The sequence below is a fragment of the Aplidium turbinatum genome, chromosome 13 (genome assembly GCF_918807975.1).
Source record: "Aplidium turbinatum chromosome 13, kaAplTurb1.1, whole genome shotgun sequence".
Lineage (NCBI taxonomy): Eukaryota > Metazoa > Chordata > Ascidiacea > Aplousobranchia > Polyclinidae > Aplidium > Aplidium turbinatum.
The window spans coordinates 5,976,215-6,002,018 of NC_137484.1; the positions used below are offsets into that span (position 1 = coordinate 5,976,215).

At 38.1% G+C, this 25,804-nt stretch overlaps 2 protein-coding genes across 2 annotated transcripts in view; both read right to left on the reverse strand.

Moving 5' to 3' along the window:
• The window catches only part of LOC145782614 (condensin complex subunit 3-like), a 61,179-nt gene extending 46,367 nt beyond the window's left edge, over positions 1-14,812 (reverse strand). Inside the window, exon 1 of the mRNA XM_082594423.1 lies at positions 14,636-14,812. Coding sequence (XP_082450549.1) covers positions 14,636-14,740 — 105 coding nt within the window. The 5' untranslated portion in view covers positions 14,741-14,812. The remainder of the gene's footprint in view (positions 1-14,635) is intronic.
• Positions 14,813-18,475: 3,663 nt separating this feature from the next.
• LOC145782392 (uncharacterized) lies at positions 18,476-19,618 on the reverse strand. The gene has a single exon (XM_082594176.1). It carries the CDS (start codon positions 19,616-19,618, stop codon positions 18,476-18,478), a length of 1,143 nt encoding a protein of 380 aa, XP_082450302.1.
• Between the last annotated feature and the right edge of the window lie 6,186 nt (positions 19,619-25,804).

Below are 25,804 nucleotides of genomic sequence, written 5' to 3' on the forward strand. Positions count from 1 at the left end.
ACCTACCCTTAATTATTATAAACAAAACTCGACCACTTTGGTTAACCCTATTCGGACTAACGGGTGGACGGGTTCCGTCCATACCTAAAACTTTCATTGATTACATAAAAGTTACTGGCTCAAATTAGCTGAAGTTTTATGACTTTTCCTAAAAATTATTCATCTTTGTTTTAGTAATAAAATGACATTTTTATGTGGTATAGTGTTTTAGTTATCAGCAGTTTTTGACACCCTACTCCTAAAATTGCCAGGTCATCTGAAAAACTTTATCATCTTGTACAAGCAAGTTAGCAAACATTTGTATTGTTTTGTGCCTTCCAAGATTTACTGCGTGACCTACATGATTACTGACCATTTCGGATTACATGCATGACTGGACCGTGTGCCTTTAACGAAGATATTAGTGATTTCAGGAGATTATGACGGAGACATCAGAAAATTTTTTAAAAAAATGACTACTTTTTGCAAAAAAGCAATAGCAAAAAACTGGTAGAGTATGTGTATCCACTTAAAATTTTAACCAGTTTGTCAATAATTTTGTTTTAACTTTGCGAAAAAAGCAACCTCGTAACGTTTTTATATCAAAAGTTATTAGCAAATGAAAGTGTGGATGGAATAAGTCCACACGTTAGGCCATTACCTCACAAAAATAGCTTAGTCCGAATAGGGTTAAGCAAACACATGCCATGCGCTGCGTTGGCTAGCGGTTGATGGACTGTGACTCTTTCAGCTAAGCGCAACATAAAGTTTAGCAACGAACTAGATTTATTAGCATGGAATACGAGACGAAAAGGTTTACTAAAAGGTAGTATACTGTAAATCGAATGACAATGTTTTGAATACTAACTAACTAGTCTTTTGAATACTAACTGTTTTGAATAATACAAATGTCAAATACTAACTTGATCTTACGCTTGAAAATATACCTGTTGAAAGTAAAATCATTCATGTTTACATCAATTCAACAGCAGTCACCTTGAATGAATTTAAAAGTTGCTGACATCCACAAACACTAAACAGCCCTTGAAAAATAGTTACGGAAAGACGCTTGATTTAAGTTTTCGATTTTACATTCATCTGCTGAACACAAAAGCTGAAAAAAAATTTTTTTGACTTTATTTTGACCTAACGAAATGGCTTATTTGTAGAGGCAACAGTTCTCCCTTGAATTGGTGCCAGTTACCCAAACATAACATTTTTTTCGATTTCAGACCCAAACGTACCAGTTTGTCGAAAAGTCAAGGTGTTTTATGGATTATAAAAAATGTGTCGTGTTTTTTGGCTATAGGAAAATCTCCACAAAGCTGTCTAACTTTTGCTGAAGACGATTTAGCTTGCTTAGGCATTTTTGTATTACAGAATGTCAGTGGGCTATTCCTAAAATCCAAACTGTTGATCTTCGAAAAGACCACGTCTGTAAAGAGGGAGTGTTTTATAAAATTATTTAAATACGTAACAATGAATAAACAATGGACAATTTGCAATAAAAGTTACTGCTGATCTAAGTGGGCATTGTGACATATTTCCTGCTTTTATGGGTTAGTATGGTTTAATTGTGTCGCAGTTCTTGATTTACAATGCTTCCACGAGGATATTGACAAAAATCACTCTCAAGAAACACAAAAAGTTTGTCAAAAGCCATAATTTGACAAATTTTGACGTTATTGTTAATTTTGACTTTATTTTGACCTATAAACTTTTTAGAAACAGTCCCCTAGATGTTGAAAACAAGTTTATTCTTTGATTCGTGGATAGACGAGGTCCTTAAAAAAATTTGACTTTTGTGGCCCTAGTCATCAGTATTGTATGTTAGAGATGCAGCGAACCCAAATTTTTTATCCACACACCGCAGTTTATCTGGAACTTTGACACTGCACCGCAAATTACAAAATTTTCAAAAAATATTTTAACGAATTATTTTTTAGAAAGTCAATTGTGGCAAAAAAAACACCAGAATGGCTCATTTCGGTGAGAGCCCTATTCGGTGATTTTTTTTTAATTATTGGGTACTGTAGCCTAATTATCATTGCCGTTAAAGGGTTAGGGGTGTTAGGGGTTTAAGTCAAATAAATGTTGCTACCATGGTTTGGGTTTGGTAGAGAATTAAGGACTGGAACTAAAAGGTTTTGGTAACTAGGTTTCTGGTAACGTACTTGGGCATAGCCTATTGATCAATTTTACTCATTGAGTTATCAAGCCTGACAAGATTAGCTAAAAACTTGACTTAAAGAGCAGCGAAAAGAGTACATCAGTATCAAATAATTATTATTATTTATTTGCGTCAGACAAAGCTGTCCATATCCATAACAAAATAATACACACACTGCAATTGCACAAAGGCCACACAGAGCCACTTAAAAACCTATTAACAATATAACCTATAAACCTATAAACCTATTATTTAGCTAGAAATTAAAGCACTTTAACCATCGGCAACTCCACTTTGCCAAATGTCCTGTCGACCAAATGTCTGTCGACCAAACGTCCTGTCGACCAAATGTCTGTCGACCAAATGTCCTGTCGACCAAATGTCTTGTCGACCAAATGTCTTGTCGACCAAATGTCTGTCGACCAAACGTCCTGTCGACCAAATGTCTGTCGACCAAATGTCCTGTCGACCAAATGTCTTGTCGACCAAATGTCTGTCGACCAAACGTCCTGTCGACCAAATGTCTGTCGACCAAATGACTGTCGACCAAATGTCTGTCGACCAATTGACCGGGTACCATATTTTTTACTGATGTTTAGTGTAGTTTTATTTAACTTATACTGTATAACTAAAAGTGAATTCAGTCATGTTTGTAAACTTGAATAATTTATTGATAAAGCTTTCGCTGACGCAAACCTGGATTAACAACAAATCAATGCCGAACACGCCCATTAAAAAAAATATGATATATATTTTTCTGTTCAATATAACATTTTGTGTGAAAAGCATTGCCGGTTTAAGCAGCTTTCACTCACGGAAGCCATGACATATTTTTCTGTTCAATATAACATTTTGTGTGAAAAACATTGCCAGATAAAGCAGCTTCACTCACTGAAGCCATGACTAACAACAAATAAATACACACACATTAACAAAATAACATATTTTTCTGTTCAATATAACATTTTGTGTGAAAAGCATTGCCCTACCTGCCAAGCTGATACAGTCTGCAGACTTTACTAGGAATAGCACCTAAATGAACGGGCGCCACAGTGTGCGCGCCTATTTAACTGACGCCTAACTGTCTGCGCCTAAAACACTTGCTCCCTCTGATTCTGACAGCGAAGAAGAGCTTGTTGTCACTGTATAATATTAATACGTCCCCAAGCTTGAACATTTTTACAAACAATATTTTATTTGACTTTTATTTCGTTTTTTTCCCTCTTCTTTGGTTTGCTACCTTGTCGTAGTTGAAGAGCTCATGTGCCTCCGTGACCTAAAGAGATATGCTGACTCAACAAGCCAGACAGGTCTGACGGTAGAGGCCTAACCAAACGCAATCCATCCAATAGTCCACTTCTTTTGACAGTGAACGAATATTATGTATTGTACCACCCTGAAAGCGGCGCGATCATTTCTGATAGAGCTAGACGAGATAACGGAAGGCGAAGCGCGATAAGACTAAATGCTTACATAAATTTGACGTCTACTGGGGTTGAATCAATGCAAATAGGGTGATATTTCTATAAGCGCCGGCGAAGTAGAAAGTAACCCAAATAAAAACATTAAGCAATAGTAAGATTGAATCAACCTCCTAGTCTGGTGTGGTCTGGGAAAGTTAGGGTTATTTTTGTAATCTTGTGGTCCTTACAAGCGCTCGTAAGGCCTCGGCATTTTTATTGGCGAGGCTAATGTGCCATTCATGCATAGGCCTCGGCATTCACCTCGGCAATTGCCGATTGCCAAGGCTAATTTCGAAGACTGCAAACAAACAAACTGAAAAGACCGAAAGAAAAAAAAGAACATTGCTGTTCGCAGTTTCCGTTTTTCCGCAAACATTTTAAAATCTCCGGTAATGATCCTAAGAGTTTGTCGAAGTCGCTGATCGCAGTTTCTGCAAACATTTTAAACGGTAAGGGTTAGGGTTGATCGAAGTTTCCGCAAACATTCTAAAAGAGTTGGGGTTTAGGGTTAGGGTGAAAAGATCGAGAGAAGAAAATAGAACAAAGCCGAAATCGTTGATCGCAGTTTCCACAAACATTTTTTAATTTCCAGTAATGATCCTAAGAGTTTGCCGAATTCGCTGATCGCAGTTTCCGCAAACATTTAAAAAGGGTTAGGGTTGATCGGAGTTTCCGCAAACATTTTAAAAGGGTTAAGGGTTAGGGATGGTCGGAGTTTCCGCAAACATTTTAAAATTTCTGGTAATGATCCTAAGAATTTTTTTTTGTTTGAGGAAAATTTTAAAATGTTTGTGGAAACTACAATCAGCGACTTTGGCTTTTTCAAAAATTTTCTCTCAATCTTTTCAAGGTACGAACTGACGGTACAAATTAGGTTGCATCCACTGGCGCCGACTTATGGGGTTACGGGGTGGCCACGCCACGGGGCAGCCACGCCACGGGGCAGCCACCCCGTTTAGGTTACATTACTTACTGCAAAGAAATGTAATTTAAACGGATGTTTAAATCTTTTTTGATTATTGGTTTTCGCTTCAAGTCAACGTAAAGCAAGAGGTGAACCAATACAGTATTGCGAAGAAAATGATTGATTTTGTCACAAGCATGATACTCGCGTAACATCAAGCATGCTACGTGAAGATTACGCAACCCGTGGCTACGAGTTTTTCTTTGTTGTTGCGATTGTTTTATTTGTTACTTGTCATAAGTCATTGTTACATTTGTTAGGTTTACAATGGGATTTATTAATCAATAAAATACGATCTTTCCATTGCCTCCCTCAAGAATCAAAATTTTTAAACTGCTCATAATGTCGTCATAAATTATGACAGCTATAAAATACTTGGAAATAAAATTATCTCGATGATTGATACCGTAGCTCTACCCCCTGGCCTAAATGAATATATATTTTCAAATTTTATTTAAAAATGCAATTTTCGAAACTTTTTGAGTTTTATTTAAAAAGTGCACTTAGTAAAGTAGCGGTTACATGATTCTATTTGAGGAAAGCTACACCCCCTGCCAATTCCCAATAATAAAAGCAACCTTTTTCAATTACTCAGGATTTGCATTTTGAATTATTTTCCGATTTCAATTGGAGTGTACTGTCATCTACTTCTTGCTTTAATTTCTACTTTGTTATCTACTTCATGCAGTAATATTGCGTGTCAATGTGTGACAAACTATGAGGCGGGAATCTATTGGTCTGACATAGGAGTTGCTTGTTACATCATAGAAAAAATTACGAAAAGTCGTCCTGTAAAAGTCTGAGGCGGGAATTTACTAGTCTGACATAGGAGTTGCTTGTTACATCATAGAAAAAATTACGAAAAGTCAACCAGTAAAATTTTTCGCCGACATTCCAGTTTTATTCAGCTTAAAGATGCCACCGAAAAAGCGTTCAAAATTGCAGCCCTCCATTGAGTCATTTTATGTTGCATCTAGTCAGGATTTCAGCTAGGGATGGGCAATTCAGAATACCGAATCCAGAAGGATTCGGATCCTAAACTAAAAACGGCAATAAAACCGGGTAATAAGATTCGGTTTTAAAGATATACATAAGTCTTGTGCAAGCTGTCAGCTGGAGACAGTGAACTGAAAAAAGTGTGGTTTACGCACGCAAACGTTTAAAAACATTGTGCACGCGTTGTGCGCGCCAGGCGCATGCAACTTTACGTCACTCGCTCGCATGAGCAATCAAAGAAACTAAGCGTGCAATTTTCTTCACGCTTTGTACACATGCACAATCGTGCAATGCTTTTTTTCAATCCACGTGCGTATGCGACTCTGCGATAGTTTGACTGGTGGGCGTAACAACATTGAGCAGATGCACCCTGCTAAAGGAGTTGGCTCTGAAACACCTCAGCATACCTGCCACATCAGCATCTTCCGAGCGATTCTTTTCGACCGCGGCTTGACGGAAACTAAGCTGCGCTCCCGTTCAGCGTTGCCAGATGGGGAAATAGAATATCAAATTAAAAAATTCTGGTGAAATTTAGAGGTCTTTATTGCCAAGCTTTTCGACATTGGAACCAGATAACTTTTTGGTGAAATCTGGTGAAATTTTTCCTACTCATTTGTTTTCAAGAAAGTTTTTTCAATTTTTTTAAACTTTTTAGCAATAGGCTATAATCCCTGCTCGTATAGAAAACGTTTTGCAAGAGGTTTGCACATGGATGATGGCAGTATCTTATGTCTTAAAAACTATTTGTATTTAAGCGAAATTGCTTTATTTAGGGTCAGGGCCGTAGCCAGACCGCAAAGCAAGGGGGGGCAATTTTTTTAAGGGGGGCCAAAAATTTTTTTCGGGCAAAATCATTATAATTGTAGCTGTTGCTCGAGAATGTTGGGATTTTGCCAGGGAGCAAATTTTTTTCAGGGGCGGGGGGCGATGCCCCTCCTGGCCCCCGGCCTGTTTAGGGTGTTTTAAATATCTGGTGAAATTTTAGTTACTTTTTGTTGCCAAGCGGCTTCCATCATCTGGCAACACTGCTCCCATTTGGCTGGAAGTCATTTAGAATGCCTTAATGTGTTGCATTGCAACAAACATTTACTTTGGTTGTGTAGCTTTTGTGTCTGAAATTTTTTACTTTTTGTGTTGCTGGAGCCTGGAAGTTAATAGGATTCGGTATTCTGGATTCGATTCTGGATTCGGTTTAGTATTCCGGAATAATTCTGGAATAGTGAATTATTCTGAATTGCCCATCCCTAATTTCAGCCAGCATGAAAGTGACCAAACACCTGAACGAAACGAAAGTGTGCCACTGCCAAAAGGCGTTAGCACGATCAGGGAGGTGGAAGAGCCGAGCACAAGCAGGATAATCGCTGTTGAAGGGAGACGAAGTGGCCCGTTTCGGCGAGTCCGATTCGGCGAGAGCCTTTTTCGGCGAGTGCCCTATTCGGCAAGTTTTTGAAATTTTTAAAAGGAAATTATCGGGTACCGTAGCCTAATTACAAATGCCATTTTTACATCGTTTTAACATCGCTAAACGTTGAAATCGTGCAGAAAGGAATAAAAATAAAATGTTTGAACTATTAAATTAAAATTTGTCATGTCAGTTCAGTTATTTTTGACCATCATATCAAAAACAATACATGTCAACATAGCAAAAGTAGAAGCGACAAAACGCGAACGCTAAAACGTGCTTGAATTCGTCATGTCAGTTCAGTTGTTTTTATTTCTGATCATGATATCAAAAACAATTCACGTCAACATAGCAAAGGTGTAGAAAAGGTAGAAGCGACACAACGCGAACGTTAAAACGTGCTTGTGACCAAAGTAACTTATTGAGTTGAAAGAAATTTGGCACGGTCGCAACAATTTTCAAGCAACAAACCTTCAGAAAAATTTAAGATATGAAGGGAAAATAAAACAAAGAAAATGTTACAAAAAAAAATCATGTTTATGTCTTTAAGTTAGTACTTTTGAATGGTAGTTAAACTGCTTACCAGTAGTTTGGATCAACAAATGTGTGGCCTACAGCTTGGATTGAAAGGAAATTATCAGGTACCGTAGCCTAGTTATACCGACCAGCAAAAATTGGTGCAAGAACCCAGTTAGCCTAACAGTTTATTTTTACATTGTAGTAACAGAATGAAAAGGCTAACCAAATGTGTGGCCTATCGTTTTAACGTCGCTAAACGTTGAAATCGTGTAGAAAAGAGAACTTTGCTGACTAGGATACGTTGCAACTGAGAAACATTCACAGAAGCCCTACGATACGTTGCATTTTTAAGATAATGTATTCAGACGTTGAATCAATGTACAAATGAAATGTTATGCCAAATGGGTTCTTGAAACAAATCGAAGGGCTTCTGTGAATGTTTCTTAGCTTCAACGTATCCCAGTTCAGCATCAAATTTCAACATTTAGCGACGTTAAAACGATGTAAAAACTGCAATTTTTGCTGGTTGGGATAACTAGGCTACGGTACCCGATAATTTCCTTTCAATCCAAGCTGTAGGCCACACATTTGGTTAGCCTTTTCATTCTGTTACTACAATGTAAAAATGAACTGTTAGGCTAACTGGGTTCTTGGAACAAATCGAAAGGCTTCTGTGAATGTTTCTCAGTTTCAAAGTATCCTAGTCAGCAAAAGCTCCCTTTTCTACACGATTTCAACGTTTAGCGACGTTAATACGATAGGCCACATATTTGGTTAGCCTTTTCATTCTGTTACTACAATGTAAAAATGAACTGTGTTCTTGGAACAAATTTTTGCTGGTTGGGATAACTCGGAATGGCCCGTTTCGGCTAGTCCGATTCGGCTATTACCCTTTTCGGCTACAGCCCGATTCGGCTAGTCCGATTGGGCTAGTTCCCTATTTGGCTGCAGTCTACAGTATATCGGTTAGTTCGTATTCAGCAATTTTTTGAAAATCAAACGATAATCCTTCTGTAATCCAACAATCCTTCTGGTCTGTAGCCTACTTTCATCAATCGCAAAGCTCCATGAAACAAAGTTCTTCACCTTATTGAGAGTGTCACTAATATCACAAGCAAGATCATCGATAGCCTATGCCTCGCTATCGTTCACCGTGACAGACTTATTTTCTCGAACGCACTCTTCATTTTAGAACACATTTCTTATGCGACATCGCTAAGACACTGCTTCACAAAATTACTGTCAGAATACGGTTTCATACTTTGAGCTATTCTCTGTGCAATTCTGTGCCTCTGATCTACTAACGTTCCAAATAATTAAATACAATCGGATGAGCGGTGGCCGGTGGGAGACTTCTAAAATAGTTAACAGAAGGTGCGAAATGTACAATAATCCACTCTATAATGAATTGTTCGCACGTACCAGACTAAATTAAGTTATAAACACGTTTCGCGGGCCGCACACTATTCAAAATTGCCACATCTTCGCGGGCCGCACAATTTTTCTTTGCGGGCCGCATTTGGCCCGCGGGCCGCACGTTGCACACCCCTGGTGTAAAGGGATGATAATTGCCAAAAAAAATTTAAAGTTTTGTCGATTTTTTGAAATATTTGCAAAAATTGAACGTTGCGAAAACGCATCGTTTGTCACCCCGCCGGCAGTGGATGTTGCAAAAACGCAACGTTTGTCACCACGCATGCTATTGCTGTTGTCGCAATTGATTCTTACAGACTTAAAACTTATATGTAGGCTATGTCTGTCTAATCTCTTGATCTTCCTAGCTATTATCTTCATCCGTTTAGTTGTATGCATATCAGTTTGTGATCTGTCTGCAGTGTTTTTTCTGAAATATTGTAATAATTAGTACACTAAGTCAGCTTGGCAGTTTGCAAGATTTATTGCTGGAAAAACGGTTACATTATCATGTACTCAATCGTAAAAACGTATTTACTCTTTGTGGTAATGTTGAGAGCATTTCAAATGTAAAGGAACATCGCATTTCTTGCAGACGTATACTGTTTGGCTCTGGCATTGTCTGCATCTTCGGCAGCTTTTCGGTTCACTTGGAACCGCATCTCTGCATCGATCGCATTTGTTAGCAATCGTTGTCGTCCTGTTTTTTGCAGAAGGACTCCATATTTTTTAAGCCAGGTTTGTACCAGTGATCTGGTAAAGGTTAGCATGTCTTGATTGTCTTGGCTGTAACCACCTACCCTTGCAAACAGCCAAGCGTCGTTCACACATACATTCAGCATGTAGGAGAGGATTGAAAAGTACCATTTCTTGCCTCGAATATTTATCCTGTATAGTGAGACATTTTGATCCACGCGATCCACCCCACCCATTAATCGATTGTACATGTTGATAAGCTTTGGCATGTTTACGGTTATTTTCTTTTTTTTTTCTGCAGCTGAGTATCGCTCTATTCGATTCATGGGTTGCATTCCATGCTCATTAGAAGCAATCGAAACAGTCCCGTTATCGTTCCATCTTGCAACTAGAATATTTGCGTCTTTTTCTAAAAAGTGTTCTTCAGCACTACGAGGCATTTTTCCAAAGACATTGATGTTGGAAAATGGGCATTTTTCAGTCCTGTTGCTACGGATTGTTCCAGTTGCTTTGTGTCCTCTAGATTCGATTTCTTCCATCAGTCGCAGAGACATCCAATCACTTTTTCCTAACAATGGAGACAAAAATAATTAACCACACGTGTGTTAAAACTAGAATTAGAAAAGTAGAACAACAATGTAATTTTCTTTCGACAACAATCACTAAATTAGGCCAATAGTTAGCAAAAAAGATTTCCTGTAACACTGAAAAATTGTTATGATATATATGAAAGATAAGTCGGGCTTGTGAGGTATCACTTGAAAACCTTCAACAAATCTTTGAAGCACATTGCAGAATTTCAATAATTAATATATATATATATAATTCTTAATTTACAAATGAATTCTAACTTGGATAGCGGTTAAATATTTTTGCATGAGGTTTTTGTTATACTGCAATTATGTACGAAACTAATGTAATATGTTATAAAACATTCAAGACAGATAGCAGATGGATTGAGTTGGGTCAGATTATAGTTTGTAAAAAAAACTTTATTTACAGATTAGCATATTTCATTATCAACAGCAATCAATCCATAATAAAGTGCAGAGCGGTCGCACATCGAAAGCTCACGGTATGACAAACGTTGCGAAAACGCATCGTTCAGCGCATCTGTGATGACAAACGTTGTGAAAACGCAACAAAAATTGCCAGGCATTTTGAACACGAAAACACTTCTACTTAGAATACAGCTAGATTTTATATAAGTGAACCAAGCAATACCTAATACATTAAATTAAGATATGATACACACTAAAAAAAATTGTAAATTCGTCATATAAAAATGCAACTTACCTAATATTTCTTGCAGCCATCGTATTCCAAAAAATTGTCCAAATTCAGAACTATGTTAAAACTTCAGTATGGCTAATAAACAGATAAGCTAACTTGTTTCTGACTCTTACAGCACTAAACTAACTAATGAAACTGGACTGACCGCAAAATCTCAAGCAGTTGGACCTAGAAATAGAACAAAGCGTGACTTACTTGTCTGTTGCGAAAACGCAACCTTTGTCTTTTAAACAAACACTACAATCAAACAATCAATCAAACAAACAATATATCAGCTGAATAAGCCCAGCAATCCTAGCTAATGTGATGGATGAGCCTGCTTTTTAGCAACAAACTCATTAATATGAGATGAAACATTAGCAACAGGTAACAGCACAACGAAGATCATGTTCAGGTGTTTTGAGCTGTGATCTGTCTTTTGATTTGATTCCAATAGCAGCACTGAAAATCTTGACTCTTTGTAAACCTTTGTAATTACAGTTCTCATAGCAATCAATCAGCTGTGTTGTCTCATGTGCTGTGATTGGACAAAATAAGTCATATGAACTTGGTAGTTACTGATAGTTGTAGTTAAAGCTTCTACTGGGGTGAAAATGTGACTTACTAAGGGGTTCTTAATCTCAGGTCTTCAAATTATTAACATCATAAGGTGATAAAAAACATTTTAAGGCAGATTAGAAGTTATGGAAAGAATATCCTTACATAATGTACCCCTTGAAAAGTCGAAATGTACCCCTGGGGGTACATGTACCCCAGTTTGGCAACCCCTGATATAGCTCATAAGTCATAACATAATTTCGTCAATTTCATCAATCGTCAAGTGCGTTGCGAATTCAACAAATTCTTTTAAGTGTGTTGCTTTAAAACTTATGTAACATATGATTCCATAAGGAAACGCAATATACCAAAATTTCAAATTGAAATTTTTAGGGGTCCGCGACCGCTTCGAAGACACCAAAAGAGGTCCCCCAAGACAAAAAGATTGAGAACCACTGACTTAGAATATATTAGAATCCTCAACTTATTACAAAATTCTAAACCCAACAACGCCTTTTGTTTATTTAGAGATTTTGTATTTTATTCCACAATTTATCGTTTCTTTTACCTTTGAGTGCCTTCCCAGACGACAAAATCCGTCATTTTTACAACGATTCAACGTCTGCAGACGTTAAATCAATGTAAAAATGGCGGATGTTACTGTCTGTGTGAGCCGTGCAATAAATTAAAGCTTTTAGTTGCGTCATAATGAATTGCGTTCTTACCATTCTTAATTACGCGCGCCGGTATTTAAAAGAAAATAGCGGAGAAAAAAGTGGAAAGTTGTTTACCACAGAAATGCATGTCACCGCACAATAACGAAATTCTGGAAAACCTTTTCGAATGCGTTGATTAATGATTTTAATTGGGAAAGAAAGCCAGAAAGTAGACATTTTTTTATTCAGGTTAAAGTGAAACCACTCTACGTTGGACTAAAGCGCAAAGTAACTATCAAGTTGCCTTGCAAAGCGGAAGATCAAAGTTTGCAATACCGGTCGTAAAGTTGATTTTTTACCAAAAATCAGGTCGTTGAAATCATCACTTAATTACTCGTAACTTTCACGTGATATATGATACGCCTAATTTTTTTTGTAGTCAGAGTGTAAAGATGGAGGTTTGATATTATCGAATTGAATCGCCGGTTAATACTTACCGCCGGTTAGTACTCTAAATTGATGGACCGCGTATTATCATACAAAACTGTCGTCCGCTCATTTGCCAGTTTGACTATACTATTATGATAATATATGACTTTGTTTTAGAGCATCAAATTTATACTATCTCCGTAATTAATAACTCATATGTAAGTTTTTACATGTATTTTGAACAATAACACACTCGAACAACTAACAAAACCCTTCTATTTATATATCTCATTTACCTCTATTGTTAATAATGAAAAATGTTTTTTTGATGTAAAAAACATATTTTGAACTAACCCAGACAACAAAATTCGTCATTTTTAATTTTTAAAAATGACGGATTTTGCCGTCTGGGAAGGCACTCAAAGGTAAACACTGGATAAAATGCAAGAATGCATAAGAAACGATATTGTAGAATAAAATACAAAATTCTCTAAATACACAGAAGAATCGGACATACTCTGTTATCACTTTTAATGTAAAAATTCCTTTTGTGGTCCCTTTGTTTTGAACAATTCCAAACTGTGCTGTTGAAATTTCCGATTTTAGTTTTGGTCTCAATCTCATCATCATGATTCGGAGTAAGATCTTTGTTAAATAATTCACAAGGCTAATTGTTCTGTGGAGTGAGCATTCTGTTGCTCCGGTTTTCTTTGGTAAAGTTATGAATATGGAACGTACCATATCACTAGAGATGTTTCCGGTGTCATAAATATGATTTAAGATCTCAGTGGTTAGGTGTAAACCCCACTCGTCTAAAGCTTCGATTATTTCAAATATAAAAGAAAATATATTGTGGAATAAAATACAACATTCTCTAAATAAACAGAAGGCATCGTTGTCGATTTTATGTGAGCAAACAGTTCAATTTAATAGTTCCAACATTTTTCGCTAAATTTCATTTCAATTTGTTTTTCTTTGTCGGAATGCAAAAGAAACCATATTGTGAAATAAAATACAAAATTCTCTAAATAAACAGAAGGCGTCATTGGATTTACAGAAGGATTTTGTTGGATTACAGAAGGATTATCGTTTGATTTTCAAAAAATTGCCGAATAGGGAACTAACTGATAAAGACTGACAGACTGTAGCCAAATAGGGAACTAGCCCAATCGGACTAGCCAAATCGAACTAGCCGAATCGGGCTGCAGCCAAAAAGGGAAATAGCCGAATAGTAGCAGACCCGGGATAACTAGGCTACGGTACCCGATAATTTCCTTTCAATCCAAGCTGTAGGCCACACATTTGTTGATCCAAACTAATCATTTTAACTATTCAAAAGTACTAACTTAAAGACATAAACATGATTTTTTTTTGTAACATTTTCTTTGTTTTATTTTCCCTTCATATCATATCTTAAATTTTTCTGAAGGTGTTGCAACCGACAACGGTGCCAAATTTCTTTCAACTCAATAACTTACTTCGGTCACAGGTCACAAATATATGTACTTGTCGTTGCCTTCCACGACCTGCGAGGCGGAGCAATCGAACTCAGGCGCATAAAAAGCTACTTGTGATCTACCATGACGTCACAGCGATTGAACGAACCACGTCCCAATTTTAAATGTTTACCATATCAAGCTGAAGCTTCACGGTTACAACTTGACCAGTTGGATTGACAGAGCTGCTGTTCGCAAAAATACTTTTGCCAAATGTTAAGTGTCAGAGCAGCAACGTAACAATAAAATTCACGACATACCTCTTGTGCTTTGTTTTAAAGTTGCTTTGTAAATTATTGAGCTACAAATCAGGTGTGAAAAGACAATTGCATCTACGAAACACGCTTAGTAAAAATCAAACAAAAACATGCAGTTTGAAAGTTTTTAGGTTGCCATGTTGTGCTATCCGCCACCCCGTGCAAAAATAAAAGTTTGGCGCCTATGGTTGCATCCCTTCCTATCATAGCCACACATATCCTAATATAGCCACAGCCAAAAAAACTGCATAAAATTCAGGCAGGCTATGTGTACAGTATTGCTCATCAGCAAAAATAATGCTGACACACCTACTCAGCAAACTCAGACGCTTTGAAAGAATGACAGTTCAATCTATTGTACTCACATCTAAATAAAACTTTTTGAGAACTTCGGCTAGTTTGGTTAAATTATATCTTCTTTCTTGGCATTTTTCAAGTATTTCACGAATTTTCAGCTTGATAGAATCCATTATAGGTCCATATACTGCAACTGTCACAGTCAATACTTAAAACAACTTTTCTTTACCACAACAAAAAAGACTCAAAACCTAAACCATAAAGAAGTCATACCATTATGTGGCATTGTGTGCCACATAATGCATACAGTGGATGTATAATGCATACATAATACATAATGCATCACATTGTGTGCATACAGTGGCATTATGTGCCAAGAACCAATTAGCCTAGCAGACCTCACATTTTATGATGTTGATCGTAAAAGAATTTACATCAGCAAATACATTTGAATTAATAATAATAATGTATTCTGGTCCAGTACACATGGTACTACAGAGAAAAACATTAACATACTCGCAAATAACAATTGATAAGAAAACATATATAAATAAATAAAAATAAGAAATTTTTGAAGAGAAAACAAAAATCTCAAGGAACAAAAAAGATAAGACACAATCATAAATAGTTTTCGACACGTCGCTTAAATATTGCAATAGACATACTATTGACTACAGCATATGGTAAATTATTCCAAGTGTCGACTACTCTATTGGCAAAGGAAAATTTACGGCAGTTCAGTTGAGCAAACTGTTTATGCAATTTAAAATTATGGCCTCTGGTTGAATTAGAGTTAAAAAGGAAATATTTGGAAGATGGTGATACCGAAACATTGTGTACTAATTTAAAAACTTCTGTCAAATCAAAAATTAATCTCCGTTTTTCCAACGAGAGAAGGTCTAATTCAAACAGTCTTTGTTCATTGGTTAGGTTTTTCAGTCCATGAATGCATTTTGTTGCTCGTTGTTGCACCCTCTCTAGCAAATCAATGTCCCGAACAGAATGGGGATTCCAAGCCGCCACTGCAAATTCCAAGTGGGGCCTGATCAACTGTTTATATAATCTTAAAAAGACATGCTTGTCCCTGCTGACCAGTGTTCGTTTTAAAACACCCAGGACCATCTCCGCCTTTTTAACTGCATACGAGACATGGGTGGATGTTTTAAGATCAGTCGTTATCATGATGCCCAAGTCTTTTTCACTCTTTTTAAGGGCAATTGGCATGTCACCTAGAACATACTGATGCTCTAAGTTGCCATGACCAAAGTGCAGAGTGGAGCACTTGTCAACATTAAACGGTAGTTGCCAGGATTCAGACCAGTCCATTAACAATTTCAAGTCCGTTGTAGCAGGGATGAGGCAAGATCGGGATCATCCCTGCTCAATTCTGTGTAGATTTTCATGTCATCCGCGTATTTCAACAAGGTGCTGTGACTAATGTAGTCATCAGCGTCATTGACATAGGCAATAAACAGCAGAGGCCCAAGGCAACTTCCCTGAGGTACACCGGATATCATGGGTTTCGGATCACTTTTCTCTCCATCCACCACAACGACTTCACTCCTATCTGAAAGGAAGGAACGTATCCACGTATAAACATTGCCTTTTATACCCAAAGCCGACAGTTTCCTCATTAGTCTTTCGTGTAGAACCGAATTGAAGGCTTTGGAAAAGTCCAAATAGACAACATCAACGCATTGACCTTTATCAACAATAGATGTGATGTCTTCCAGATATTCAAGAAGTTGGGTTGTGCATGAGGATTGTGGGATAAATCCAAATTGGGATGATTTAATAAGGTCACGCTCATCCCAGAAGTGCCAGATGACTTCTCTTAGGCATGACTCCATTAACTTACATACACAACTTGTGAGGCTCACTGGACGATAGTTTGCAGGAGTTCTTCGGTTTCCCTTTTTAAAGATTGGGGTTACATGGGCAATCTTCCACTGCGCTGGAGTGTCACCATAATCGAGACACAGCTGAAAAAGTCGACACAACTGCAGGCCTTAAAACTCGTGTTTTTTTCCGGCAGCCATTGTGGCCTACCTAGAGCTCCTTCTCGGCGGCCAAATCTGCGTGCTTGAAGGCCAAAATACAATAATGATAGCACAAGTAAATAGTATTAAACTTGCAACAATGTTAAAATGATCACTTAGCGTTGTTAAAGTCTGGGCGACGTCCTGCAATAGAATCGTTGTACCACGCATTAAATGCTTTATCGGGATTGTAGTCCGGTATTGCGGGACCATATAACGACCCTAAATTGTTTTAACTGCTCGCAGCTCAGTAAATTGTTTCAACTGCATACCGCCTTTCATAAAACCTGACCATTTATTCCGTTATGATGTCACCATTGAGGGTATGAAGTCACTAACCCACAGCGTTCTCAACTATGAAGACACGTGTTTTCCCCTCGGATGTCAACCAAACTAGTTCTCCTTTTTAACAACGATTCAATGTCCGACAACATTGAATCGATATAAAAACGACAATATTGCCAGCCGATGTAAATTAGCACTTCAGATTAACACTTCGTTAAAATAAGGCAGTGGCTATTTGACCGGCTCCGGTCTTTGAATCTGAAACACTATTTGACCGGCCATGACGTCACTACATAAGCACTTTTTTCTTTCAAAGCAAAAGACGATAAGGGCCTTAAGTTTTAAATTCAACACGTTTTCTTCAACTGAGTCCGTGGCGCATACGTAACGTCTCCGGCTGCCATTCTAGAGGGAATGAGTTCGATACTATCCGGAAGCGTTCTTTTTTTTTTTTTAACTACAAAAGGATACAAACTGATATGAATGAATCAACAGGTGAATAAAAAAGTTTCAAAACGAATTAAAAAAGTTTTTTCTAGTCTTTATTTTTAACAAATTCCTTTCATTTCTTAGCACAAATTCTCTGAAAAAATCACTCCTTCTAATAGGCTGTAAGATTACGTTTCGCTGAAGTCCGAAGTTAAAAATTAAATCCAGTCTCATTGTCGCACAACAATCAGTCAAGTTTCAAACCATCATCTCAACCAACCCTTCAAGACAACTTTCCACTTTCACTTTACTACGTTACGCTGAACAGGTCCGGAGATCGAAACACTGGCCTTTGTTCGTAGTTGCTTTTCATAATGTCTTTTTAGACATTCTTTTTGGGTCAATAATGTCTTTTTAGATATTACTTTTAAAGAAATAAATAGGAGTCAAAAGGCATGTAAATTTCACTCTGTTTGGAGCTACATGTACTTGAGAGGTTAACTGTTATTCTTTTATTCACAAATTAAAAAAACTTAACTTTATTACTCACATTTGGAAAGATTTAAAAAAATAGGCTGTAGGCTACTCAAATTAAAAATTGACGACAAAAATGCACTTTGGGTCAAAATTTAGTTAAATAAAAAAAAAAAAGAACTCTTCCGGATAGTATCGAACTCTTTCCCTCTAGAATGGCAGCCCGAGACGTTACGTATGCGCCACGGACTCAGTTGAAGAAAATGTGTTGAATTTAAAACTTAATGCGCTTATCGTCTTTTGCTTTGAAAGAGAAAAAAGTGCTTATGTAGTGACGTCATGACCGGTCAAATAGTGTTTCAGATTCAAAGACCGGAGCCGGTCAAATAGCCACTGCCTTAAAATAAACATCGGGAATTGCAAACAAGACTTACAGCGCTGGTGATCGCAGCTGGATATATTCAATACAACAGTAGTGACTATGATGCGCTGACCTAATTCTGCGTCACTCTTTGATACTACATATTTTCGATTCATTTATTTAATCCACGATCATTCTATTTCGAAATTAAATAATTGGCTAGAAGAAACCGGCGGCCAAACTTGGCCGACGGAGGAGGTAGCACCGGCGGTCATGCAAGCACTACTTAGCGGCCATGGCCGCGATGGCCGCCGGCTGCTTTAAGGCTTGAACTGACATAAAAGAGTAAAACCACCAGCTTTAAGTGCAATGTATGGAATACCATCAGGCCCAGTTGAGGCAAAATTTTTTGTCTTGGTCAGGTTTCTCGATACTAGCTCAGTCGTGAAGGTGACACTGACTAGTTCTTCTTTGGTTTTTGGAGGAGCAAAAGGTATGTGGTTGGTATCCTCATAGGTAAAGACAGTGGAGTAAAAGTTACTCAGGGCTTGTGCACACTCAGTTGCATTGTTTGTTAAATCACAATCGCTGTTCTTGACCAAAGGACCAATGGAAACTTTAGATTTTTGCTTGGAACGCACATAGTGCCAGAACGGTTTGGCATCAGTAGTTTCAACTAGTCTGCATTCAAAGTTTTTGATGGCATACCGAACTTCTGATTTAAGGTTCTTTGCCGTAATATTTCGCATTCTCTTGTTTTCAGTAGTCTTATTTGCGAGATACTGTCTTTCTGCTTTATTGCGTTGTTTTCGAGCATTACAGACCTTTTGAGTTTTCCACAAAGGAGATGTCGTAGTTATTTGTGTTGTTGATGGGACTGTAGCTTCCAAGATGCAATCCAGGGTTGATACAAAATTTTCCCAGATTGAATTGACCTCTACGGTGGAAAAAACATTTTCCCAGTTAGCAGCATTCACAAGATCTTGAAACAGAACCCAGTCTGCCCTCCTAAAATTTCGACGCAATCTAGAGCTTTTATTGCTGCGGATGCTCAACAGCGCAACTTCTGCCAAGACCATGTTATGGTCCGAGTTAGCTGAGGGTTCCAAAATATCGACGTTGGTAATAAGCTCTGGATTAGAGGTGAACAGCAGATCCAAAGTTGCTTCTTCTCTTGTTGGGCTTAATACACACTGCACTAAGTTATTGTCCAGAATTACCTCCATAAAATCATCATTGCTTGGCTTGTAACAGAGGTTAGCCCAGTTAATTGAAGGAAAATTGAAATCATCAGCAATAAGTCGAAAAGTTGACTTTTCCTGGCAGGCTTTGCACAGAAGCTCATTGAGATGTTCGTTGTCCAAAGCGGAATTATTTGGAGGGCGGTAGACAATGCCGATCAGCACTGTTACATCTGATGAAAAGTTGGCTTTACACCATATATATAGTTTCTTCATACACATCACAAGTTAGGTTTTCAACAAGTGTACATTCGATCTGTTTATCTACATACAACAGAACTCCCCCCCCAGCACGATTCCTCCTGTCATTTCTGAACATGTTGTACCCACTTAGTTGAAAAACGACATCTGATATATTTTTGTTTGCCCATGTTTCTGTTATGCCAATAAACATGGGTGTATATTGAGCAGCATATAGTTGCAGCATGTGAATTTTGTTAGGTAAACTCCTCGCATTGATTATAAGGAAGTAAGGGTTGGTCCTTACTTTTACTCGTCGTTTTTTTGCCTCCTTGTTAGACTCATTCCAAGTGTTGTCCTCTTCCAGCTGCCATCAGTTTGCTTTACATACTTCCATATTTTACCATTGTCCCTTAGGCTGTAGCTGACTGTGCTGATGCCACTTTCCAAGGCAGCCTTGTTCATATTGAAAACACTCTCAGATTTCTTGCTGTAAATTTGCCGAGATTCTAGATCCATGTTTGGGCGTACTTTAACGTGTTGGAAATTAGTGCCCCTCTTGTGCTGAGTAAACTTCATTCTGAAGTTTCCTGCATCAAGCTCAGTGGGAAAGCTCACCTTTACAAGTCGAGTTGAGGTTGAGTCACCGGGTTTTTGGCCTACCCTTTGGACACTTAGTGGTTCCACTTGCACACCAATCTTCTTTCCAATTTCTTTCATTTGCTGTTGATCAGTTTTGGAAGAGGACTCCTCCATGCGTGATATGATAAGTTTGGACTTTGTTTTTTCACACTGCAGCACTGACTTGACAGAGTTCCGAACAACTTTGTCTAGACCACCAGTAACCCCGTTAGCAACTCTCTCTGCCCATGTTTTTTGTTGTTGAGGTTCGGCCATGTTGGGTGTTGATCGCTGCTCTAAAGAGGCCACCTTACTGGATAAGTCGGTAACTACCTCGGTTAGCTTCTGTAGCTGGGACTCGATTTGGAGTGGCTTGTTGCTTTGTTCTTGCATTTTGGACAGATGCACAATGAGCTTCTTAGCTCCACGGTTGCAACCGGGACAGATCCAAAGAAGGGATCCGCATTTTGCACCATCCTTATCATCACCATTGGCCAGTATAGTTAGGGTGCCCTCTGGCATGTTTACACACCTTGCATGGTACCAATATTTACATAAGTCACATGCAACTGCTTTGTTAACCACTGCTTTAGTATTATACATGTAGGACATTTTTCTTTTGCTTTGTCCAGCATACGTAGTTGCTCTTTTCAACAGGTCAACAGCACAAATTACTTTTTCATTTATCAACTATTCAACTTATTCAATTCACTTATCTTATCTCTTAAACCTTAATTACAAATAGAATTAATTAAAGTGCATAGCAGATTTAAAGCATACTTCTGCACCACAAAAGAAAGCCTGTAGGGACCCGAATGAATTTCCATTGTTTTTAGCTCTCTACAAAATGTAATTCTCACATAACATTTACGTTTCTTAAAAACTCACTGAACCCAACAGTGAGAATAAATAGTTGCGTTTCTTAAGAAAACTCACTTGTTGTGCACCGGGATAATTTTGATGGATTATTTTTTACTCAAATAACCTACCACCCGCAGCTTTCTCAAGTGAGGCTGTTAAAATGGCCATTCATTGCTTTCAATCTTATTCAGTATACCCGCAGTTCACCTCTGTAATGGAATCTCACTAGCAGGAGTTCAACCTAGTTCGTAAACGTTGTTGGAATTTGCCAATTTTAAATTATGTAACTGTTTGCTTTTTCCTTTTTCTGAAAGTGGTTTATATACCTCTGCACAAAACAATTTTAATTCAGACTCATAATATTACTGAAAATTAACTCAGACTCATAAGATAACTTTTCAAATTCAAAAATCTATATTCAATTCGAACTCACGAACAAAAGAACTTGAGACTCATTGTGTTACCTTTGTATCATCAAAGCTTTGTTACGCCAGCAGCGTATCTGCTGTTATCAGGGGAATAAACATTATAATATAAATAAAACCTTAAGAACCCCTGCATTTAATACAAATAAAACCTAAGAACCCCTGCAAGCCTAAACTATTGAAAATTCTCTCACAGCAAGGTTTGGGCTCAGTTAGCAATTTTTCTATAGGACTATTTCTTACCCTATTCTTAAACTGTTATTGACAAAAGTTATCGTAATCCTTGAATTTAATTTTGTTGTTGCCAAACCTGGAATAATTCAGCAACCAATTGCCCTAACTAAGAACCTCCAAAGTAAAAAGTTAAAAAGTAAAAACATTAAGAAATTTCCCGCTTGACAAATTTCAGAAATTCAAAGTTGCCAAGAAAATAATTATTTCTGCCGAATGGTGTCCAAAAAACTGCCATGTAGCATTTCAAAAATAATTTGAAACAAAACGAATACTCTTTTCCGAAAAATATCATTTTTTCTGCTTTAAAAATATAACGTTAATTTTCTATATCTTCAATTCTCAATTCTAACCGAGTAATCGATTTCGAGTAATGGGATCGATTTCGAGTAATGGGTAGTACCAAATTTAAGTCATAAATAGAGTAGACAACCGGAAACAGACATTGCCGTCGGCTGCAGCGTGGGTCAGGTGTACGTCGGAAGGCGTACACCGATGCATAGCGCTCAAGTCCGCTTTCCCGCAATGCAGGATAAAGATAAACAAACAAACAAACAAACAACCTATTTAAGTTTATCATTAATATTTAGTATTTACACAAGTCAAAAAAGAAAAAGACATAGAAACAAATTTCGAACGTTTTCCACATCAATTCAATTCAATTTATTTTTTGCTGCTGGCGCAAACATGTACAAAACGGCAAAGTAAACATACGAATTTGACACCAACAAAAGAGAAAGATGGCAAAACCCAAAAGTTTAAAATATACATCGATAAAACAGTGTTACTGTTACGGCCAATCTCTGTACAAATCAAACGTCATATAAAACCGTTCAAGTCTACTGAATATTACGTCATGGAAGTTGCTGGAAAGTGTGCCGAAATTGCACCATTGTTCATAGACTTGTTTCAAACCTGTTTGGGCCTGTTTAAACATGAATGCATTGGTTCACTAGCTTTGGACACCTGTTTTGAATTGCGTGACAATTGATTTCATTTATTGCGTCACAGTTACTTTCTACGTGAATTTGAGATATTGATATCTATTCTGGTCATTCGTAAAATGATTGTTTGAAAGTTGGCCGCACATTTAACTGTTGGCTTAGTGCTTGCTAGCTGGACAAAAGTTCCGTCTTTTATCCAATTAATCTGTATTGTAGTGACAGTTTTTTTAGAGGTGTAGGCGTTACACCTATTTTCGATAGCCTCGGGCTAATTTTACTGGAATACACTGTTTGAATAGACGTTTCGAAAGTGTGTTTATTTTTGGGTCATTGCATGCAGACGAACGGATTTGGGAATCTTACGTTACAATTTTCCCACGAAGAGATTATGGTTTACCGCTGTGACCATAAAAAATAAAAGACGATTTTGTTAGCTGGTAGGCCAAGAAGCACTTAGAAGCATAAAAAATAAAAGACGATTCTCTGTCTATTGTTTGGCACAGAAGCACTTAGAAGCAAAAAAATAAAAGACGAAGTTAGTTAGTTGGTAGGCCAAGAAGCACTTAGAAGCAAAGAAATAATAAAAGAAGATCTTATTGGTTGGTAGTCTAAAGAAGCAAAGAAAATTAAAGACATTTCTTCTCGGTAGGCAACTGAAGAACTTTAAGCTAAAAAGTAAAGACATTTCTTCTCAGTTTGGTACAGAAGAAAAATAACTTTGACATTCATTGGCAAGAAAGAAGATTAAAGGCAATCCATCTGTGCTTGAAGATTCAAGTGGAAGAATCCAAGCAAGTTTTGTGGACGTTTGGACTTCACATACTCGTAGCCTACAGCTACGGTATCGTGCATTTAAATTCTTTTTTGTATTTTTACGGTCTTTGCAGTTAAGTTTTTTATAACTACTGTAATTTTGTGTGTTGTGTAAATTAATTTTTTAATTGTTAAATTTAGCCCTAACATTTAATATGTCTACACTCGGTGGTGACAGGGACTCGACCGCCGTCGACTCGACTGAGTTTAAGCCTGATGATGTTCTTTGCGGTCGGGCAGGCCATTCTGGGGAGGGACCCATTAACGATGAGGCTAAGTCAGTTCGAGAGGCCCGGCATCTTAGACGGGATATTTTGACTCAAATTGGGAAACTTTCTGTGGCCCTAGGTTCTTTGAGTGATAAGCAGGAACTGTTAATTTTTAGATCTAACTTATCTACTTTAGAAGAGGAATTAAGGCATTTCCATGCTCTTTTGAGTAAAATTGTTAACTCTGCAATCTTGGCAGAACTTCGTGATAGGGTAGATCCCGAATTTAACTCGTTAAAAAATAACTTCGAACAAAAAGAAAGTGATTTCTCAGATAGGTTAGATGCTGACATACATCCTGAGGGTAGCGCCTCAAATGTAAGCACTAGGATGTCTGAGAGCTCGTCACGGATAGTTGCACAAATTAACCTACAGCTAAGACGAGAGGAGCTCCAGATCCAAGCCAAGGCCGAAGCAAGAGCTGCTGAGGCCATAGCGAGAGCTGAGACCATACGAGTTGAGGCCGAAGCTAGAGCTGCTGAGGCTGCCGCGAAAGCCGAAGCGAGAGCTGCTGAGTTCGCACTCAAAGACGCACAGTTGAGGGCTGAACAACGTAAGGAGGTAGCTTTAGCTGAATATCGTTCTGAGTTGGGCTCCCGGCGTAGCTCTAGGAAGGGCTCTTCTAGGCATTCCAGAAGTGAACATCAATCGCAGTTTAATTTACCTAACCTTTTCCAGACGCCTGTTCAATCTGTAAGTGGACCTGTACAATCCACATGTTTTCCAGCTGTTTCAGGAGGTCTCGGGGCCGCGGCTAAGGGTCTTCCGAAGGCTGTAGAGCCAAGGTCTGCAAATTACAACCGAACTCCTCCCCCAGAGCGTACAGGTCACGGGGCCGCCATTAGCAGTAATGCTTTGCCCCCTTCAAAGTTTTCTGCGCCGCTAGTTGCTGATCGCCCAGCTACACGTAATTTAGGTGGTTGTGAGAGGCGTATCGTGTCTCCTGATTTTAACGTATGTGAGGATCGTGATCGGGCTGTGCATGTGACTGAGCCCACTCAGCCCCTTAAGGGATATAGCTTGTCTTCTCCCGCTAAATCGAGTTCTCAACAGCAGGATTGCTTTTTTGAATACCAAAATAGTAGGACGTTCTTCGATAAGGCGGCCTTGATTGGTTACGATGGTAATAATATGCCATTTGTCTTCTTTAAAAATCGTGTTATGGCCTTGATGGCAGCTTCGCCCTTTAAGGGAACTCGTTTGACTTTGTTGCAAGCAGCTTGTGTTAGAACAGCTGCACAAACGATTGCTAATTTGGTTTCCGACACTCCTGGCTTGTCAGAGGAAGACAGGATAGAAATGTCGTTATCTCGCTTGTCCCAACGTTTTGGAGTTCGTGGAGGTCTTTTCGCAGAACCAGAAATTAGAAAGTATCGCTATGGTAGCAAATTGACTTCTATCTCTTCCAGTGATTTGAAAGAGTTTAAAGATGAATTGTCGCAGTGTTTGCTTTACGCGAAAGCTTATGGTCAGCGTGATAAATTAGAAGGACGTTTTGTTTTGGATTTGGCTAAACGACTCCCTTTTGACGCTAAGCAGCGTTATCTTGACTTTTTAGGTGATCAGTATGGTAGCACTGAGGAACCTACTTTTCAGAGTTTGTTTGATTTTGTAGTACGGGAGGAAACGCGCAAGTCGACTGATTTTGGCATTATGCTAATGGGCGATTCTGGTGAGTCGCAGCATTTTAAAAAGTTTGGCAAAGGAAAATTGCCTTCATGTCCGGTTAGGCAGACGTCTGTAAAACCCCATGATATTGTCATGTCAGGAAGTTCGCAGTACTCGACTGCTGTTGGCGCACCGCGCGGTGGTGAGGCTAGACGTAAAGACCTACCGGCATGTTTTTGTTGTTCGTCACGTGGTCAAGTTGAATATCATTTTTTGTCTAATTGTAAAGAATTTTTGCGCTTGACACCTAAAGATCGGAGAGATGTCATTGTGAAAGCTGGCAAATGCTTGAATTGTTTGCGCCAGCATATGGTTAGAGACTGTAATCATGCAAATAACTGTCGTAAGTGTGGACCTACCAACGATAGGAAACACTATTTTCTTCTGCATGATTTT